This window comes from Tupaia chinensis, unplaced genomic scaffold (assembly GCF_000334495.1).
Source record: "Tupaia chinensis unplaced genomic scaffold, TupChi_1.0 Scaffold143970_1, whole genome shotgun sequence".
NCBI lineage: Eukaryota > Metazoa > Chordata > Mammalia > Scandentia > Tupaiidae > Tupaia > Tupaia belangeri.
The window spans coordinates 976,600-981,986 of record NW_006203821.1 but is presented as its reverse complement, the minus strand read 5'-3'; the positions used below and the strand labels follow the sequence as shown (position 1 = coordinate 981,986).

Genomic DNA, 5,387 nt, shown 5'->3' with positions numbered 1-5,387 from the left:
GTCACTGGAGTCCATGTCGTCAATGGCGGTTCGAGTCCCAGACTCAGTGGCTTAAACTCACTCCAGGCATGGGTGCATGTGTGCCCAAGATTCCGAGAGAATGGAAGAGAAGGGATTACAGCGCGGCCATCTTCCCTGGGGGAGGTGATTTCTCACTTTCTGTCTCTCTGATTCTGTCTTTCTGGCGAGTACACACACCCTCAAAAAAAAAAAAAAAAAAAACGCTCAAAAAAAACTTCAATAAAAAGGCAAAGTGTTCAGAGAATAAAGAAAGGCACTGAAGCCACAGTGACTCAGGGCAGACCTCAGGAAGGTAGTGGGTCTGGAGCTGGAGCTGAAGAATGGGCAGGATTTAGAGAGCCTGCCTGGTGCAGAGGATGACTGGTGGCTAGGTAGGCCTGGAGGGTCTCCCTGGCCCCTATCCTCGCCCCTCACAGAAATGTGCCTCCTGGGCTAGGCCTATCCCTGCCTCATGATCTTTCCCTGGCTCCCCAGCTGTCTGGAGTTCTTACTGGATAACGGTGCAGACCCCTCCCTGCGGGACAGGCAGGGCTACACAGCCGTGCACTATGCAGCCGCCTATGGCAACAGACAGAACCTCGAACTGGTAGGTGTGGGGACCCAGCCCAGGGGAAGGGAGGAAGGTAGAGGGCACACAGGCTGTGTTTGTATTTGTAGGTTCTGAGACCAACGGGTGATGGAATCAAATGTGGTCTCTAGATCTAGGGGCTTAGAAGGTCACTGTGAGTGAGGGAACAAGGGGCAGTATCGTGGGTGTTCCAGAATCTCAGCACCTACCCTCCTGTCTATTGCAGCTCTTAGAAATGTCCTTTAACTGCCTGGAGGATGTGGAGAGCACCATTCCAGTCAGCCCTTTGCACTTAGCTGTGAGTCCTGTCTTTCCCCCCTGCTTTCCTTGTCCCTGCCTGGCCCCATGCCCCTACGAAGATGCAAGCATTTGCAAATCTTTCCCTCATGCTTTCTTTTGGGGGAGTGGTGAGCAGGCAGTCATCTAGAGAAGAGGTGGGCACAGGGCAGGGAAGAGGCCTGAGGGGCCCTAGGAGCTCATGGAGGACTAATGCTGGGAGCCTCCCCATGAGCCCCAAGAGCAGAGTTGGGGTAGCAAGGGGACAGCTATGTCTGTTGGTTGCCCGCACTCCCCCAGGCCTATAACGGTCACTGTGAAGCCCTGAAGACACTGGCCGAGACGCTGGTGAATCTGGATGTAAGGGACCACAAGGGCCGGACTGCGCTCTTCCTGGCCACTGAGCGAGGCTCTACTGAGTGTGTGGAGGTGCTTACGGCCCACGGTGCCTCTGCCCTCATCAAAGAGCGTAAGCGCAAGTGGACACCCCTGCACGCTGCTGGTGAGTACCCCTAGGGCTGTTGTCCTCCACTTGACACCCAAAAGCCCCCCAAGTGGAGTTGAGGCTAGGAGTGGAGGAGGGTGGGAGGATGGTCCACAGCTTCCAATCCCCAAAGATTTCTCCCTGCCCTGGATCTTGCCATGACCTCAACCCTTCAATGCTTTATGCTCAGCCTGCCTCCCTCCCTCCTGACTGCCCTGAGCAGGCTCCCTTTTCTCCTAGCTGCCTCTGGCCACACTGATTCCCTGCACTTGCTGATTGACAGTGGGGAACGAGCTGACATCACAGATGTCATGGATGCCTATGGACAGTGAGTGTGGGCCAGGGGTGGGGTGTGGTTTTTCGCATCCTTGCTGGCCCCTCACCCTTATCCTGCGCTCCATAGAACTCCACTGATGCTGGCTATCATGAATGGCCACGTGGACTGTGTACATCTGCTGCTAGAGAAAGGATCCACAGCTGATGCTGCTGACCTCCGGGGCCGCACCGCCCTCCACCGTGGGGTGAGTGAGCTGATTAGGCCCTAGTGTGGACTGTCTAGGAGGTAGGCCAGGATTTGTTTTTTGTTTTGTTCTTTAAATTTTATTTGTTATTATTATTTTTTAATTTGACCAGAAAGCATCAGAGGGAGAAAGGGAAAATGAAAGAGCAAGCCCCCAGGTAAAGGACTCAAACTGGGGCCAGCTGTGTGGAAGTCCAGCCACCTTAACCACCACACCACTTTGATGGCCCCTGCAGGCCAGGATTTTGTGCCCTGGATCTTATTGGGCCTTACTGGTCTTGCTCTGGGACGCTGCCTGACATCCTCAGCTGACTTCCTTCATTACCCTGTTCCACATACAGCCAGAGGCCTCACCCTCACTCTACCCAAGATTCCCTGTTGGCCCTGTGCCGTCAGATAACGATGCCCCCACCCAGACCCTCTCATGGCTACCTGTCCTAAAGCAGCCTGTTCCTGCTGTATGATTCTTTGGTCCCTTAGTCTTTTCTTTACCCTTCATTTGGATGGTACCTTCAGAGCACAGTATGATCTCGCCATCCTGATTGTTGGCATAGAGAGAGTCAAAGAAGGAGATGTGATCCCCAATACTTAGAGTCATCGTTGTAAAGACCAGAAAGCGGTTCCTACTCCTGAACCAGCTCCCAGCCACTGGCCAGGGGAAAGGGAGTGGCTCCTCACCTCCACTCCCATGTCACCCACAGGCAGTGACCGGCTGTGAGGACTGCCTGGCTGCCCTGCTGGACCATGACGCATTTGTGCTGTGCCGAGACTTTAAGGGCCGCACACCTATTCACCTGGCCTCGGCCTGTGGCCACACTGCAGTACTAAGGACCCTGCTGCAGGCTGCCCTTTCCACAGACCCCCTGGACGCTGGGGTGGATTACAGCGGATACTCGCCCATGCACTGGGCCTCCTACACTGGTACGGGTCTGGGCCTTCGGCAGGCACAGGGTATGTGGGGTGTAGAGAAGGATGGGTGGGTGGCGGAAGGGCCCTGTGTAGAACTGGAAGTGGGACAGAATGGCCAGACACTTAGGGGGCCTTTGGCGTTTCTCGCTACTACTCTCCCTTCCTCGTACCTAGGACATGAAGATTGTCTGGAGTTGTTACTTGAACACAGCCCATTTTCATACCTGGAAGGAAATCCCTTCACTCCTTTGCACTGTGCAGTGTAAGTCTACCCTTTGTCAGTCCCTCTCTCAGGGCTGTGACATGGGCCATTTCCCTTGCCCCTCCTGATGATCCCTCTTCCACCAGAATTAATAACCAGGACAGCACCACAGAGATGCTGCTGGGAGCTCTGGGTGCCAAGATTGTGAACAGCCGAGATGCCAAAGGACGGTGAGTGACGGAAGGCTTGGGGAGAAGCCCGAGTTGCTCCTGGCTTCCTCTTTGTGCTCAAGTTGAAGAACCCTCTCTTTTTCACTCTACCCCCACCTCCTCCACAGGACCCCCCTTCACGCCGCTGCCTTCGCGGACAATGTCTCTGGGCTCCGGATGCTGCTGCAGCACCAAGCCGAGGTGAACGCCACTGACCACACTGGCCGCACTGCGCTCATGACGGCGGCTGAGAACGGGCAGACCGCTGCTGTGGGTGTGTAGGGGCCAGAGGTGGAAGGGAAGAGCTCCTCTTGGGTGTTGGCAGGCATCAGCCTTACCTGTGGGTTTGCTGGGGCTGGGGTTCAGGAAGCAGGAGGGCTGTCTTTGGATATCTCACCCTATGCAAATGGAATACAGTTATAAAGGGACTTCAAAGAGTTTACAGAAAAATAGAATTAAAATCTGAGTTAGGGGCCAGCAAGTGGCATAGTAGTAGGTAAATTCCTGGACAATTGTGATTTGAGTCCTGGACCAAACAACTTGAAAATTATACTGGGTACATTGTGCATGCATGCCCTAAATCCCAGAAGGAGAATAGAGGAGAAGGGATTGTGACATGACCATCCTCCCAGGGGTGATTTCTCACTTTCTCTTTCACTCTGTGTCTCTCTCCAGCAAGTACATGTGCCCTATGACAAAAATCTTTAAAAAAAAAAAAAAAAAAAAAAAGGAAGAAAGAAATGAGTTTATTTTGGTGTCAAAAGTTTTTTAAAAATCCATGCATCATTTTTAAAAAATTCATTTTTCCATGAACTTTTTGAAGATTCTGCATGTATGTGCATGTACACAGGATGTGTGAGATCCCAGACGGCCATTACTCTGGAAAGAGGTGTCAATCCCTCTGTCTCATTTTTCTTATAGAGTTTCTGCTGTATCGAGGGAAGGCAGACCTTACTGTGCTGGATGAGAACAAGAACACTGCCCTCCACTTGGCTTGTAGCAAGGTATCGCCTAGGCTGGTGGTGGTGGCAGGAGTGGGCTCTATATCGGGCAGGGCTTGGTGAGGAGACGAGTCTTGATTACAAGGACTGGAGTGGAAGTCAGTCTTCCGCCTATCCAACAGGTGGGGCAGCTCACTGTCCACCTGGCATCCTCCCCAGCTCCTCCCTGCGGCCTGCATGTGCCCACCTCACACATCTCCACCCTCTGTTCCCCTCCTTAGGGCCATGAGAAATGTGCCCTCATGATCCTGGCAGAAACCCAAGACCTTGGCCTTATCAATGCCACCAACAGTGCGTTGCAGATGTGAGTGCGCGGGGAAGGGGGCTCCTGGCTGGGGGAGGCAGGTGGGTGAAGAAAGAGCATCCCACATCCCCGGAGCTCCCTGGAGCCCACAGCCTTTGCTCAGTGCCCTTGCCACCCTGGCTGGGGGTGGAAGGGCAGCTTGGCATCCACTGGCCTCATGCCCTTTCTCTTTCCTCTCTTCCAAGGCCACTCCACATTGCTGCCCGGAATGGTCTAGCCTCTGTGGTGCAGGCCCTGCTGAGTCGCGGGGCCACAGTGCTGGCTGTGGATGAAGAAGGTGGGTGGGGCCCGGAGCCCCCCACCTCTCCCAGGTTTGGGGTCAGGGACATACTTCAGGAGGTGACTTCTTAACCTTGCTATAAATGAGATTTTCTTCCCAAGGGAACTCTTCAGAGCAGGGACCTACCACCAGTACTCTGGAGTCTCAGAGGGGAGTCTGATGGAACTAGGTGAAGCCAGCAGGGTCAGGAAGACCTCCCCACACTCTAGGCTTCTGTCCTCACGCTCTGCCTTTACCCTCCCCCCACACTCTAAGCATCTGTCTGTCAGTCTCCCTGGGCTCTACTGGCCTTGAATACTGACCGCACTGGGTGCTTTCCTGCCTTGGCTCCTCTTCACAGCTGAGAGACCTCAGGACCTGGGGAGGGTAGATGAGGATGCAGGGGTTGGGATCCTGTGCCTCAGTTCTCCTGCTTGCCCTTCAGGTCACACCCCAGCATTGGCCTGCGCCCCCAACAAAGACGTGGCAGACTGCCTGGCCTTGATCCTTTCCACCATGAAGCCTTTCCCACCCAAGGACGCCGTCAGTCCTTTCAGCTTCAGCCTGCTCAAGAACTGCGGCATTGCAGCCGCCAAGACGGTGGGTGGCTGCGGCGCCCTGCCCCATGGGGCCT

At 54.4% G+C, this 5,387-nt stretch overlaps 1 protein-coding gene across 1 annotated transcript in view; it reads left to right on the top strand.

Annotated features, from left to right (window-relative positions):
* The window catches only part of ANKRD52 (ankyrin repeat domain 52), a gene marked incomplete at its 5' end in the record, with an annotated part of 16,246 nt that overhangs the window by 9,514 nt on the left and 1,345 nt on the right, over positions 1–5,387 (top strand). Inside the window, 13 exons of the mRNA XM_027767161.1 lie at positions 496–607; positions 816–887; positions 1,166–1,367; positions 1,590–1,677; positions 1,753–1,870; positions 2,571–2,790; positions 2,953–3,040; positions 3,127–3,210; positions 3,318–3,463; positions 4,111–4,193; positions 4,412–4,494; positions 4,680–4,771; positions 5,199–5,359. Coding sequence (XP_027622962.1) covers positions 496–607; positions 816–887; positions 1,166–1,367; positions 1,590–1,677; positions 1,753–1,870; positions 2,571–2,790; positions 2,953–3,040; positions 3,127–3,210; positions 3,318–3,463; positions 4,111–4,193; positions 4,412–4,494; positions 4,680–4,771; positions 5,199–5,359 — 1,549 coding nt within the window. The remainder of the gene's footprint in view (positions 1–495; positions 608–815; positions 888–1,165; positions 1,368–1,589; positions 1,678–1,752; positions 1,871–2,570; positions 2,791–2,952; positions 3,041–3,126; positions 3,211–3,317; positions 3,464–4,110; positions 4,194–4,411; positions 4,495–4,679; positions 4,772–5,198; positions 5,360–5,387) is intronic.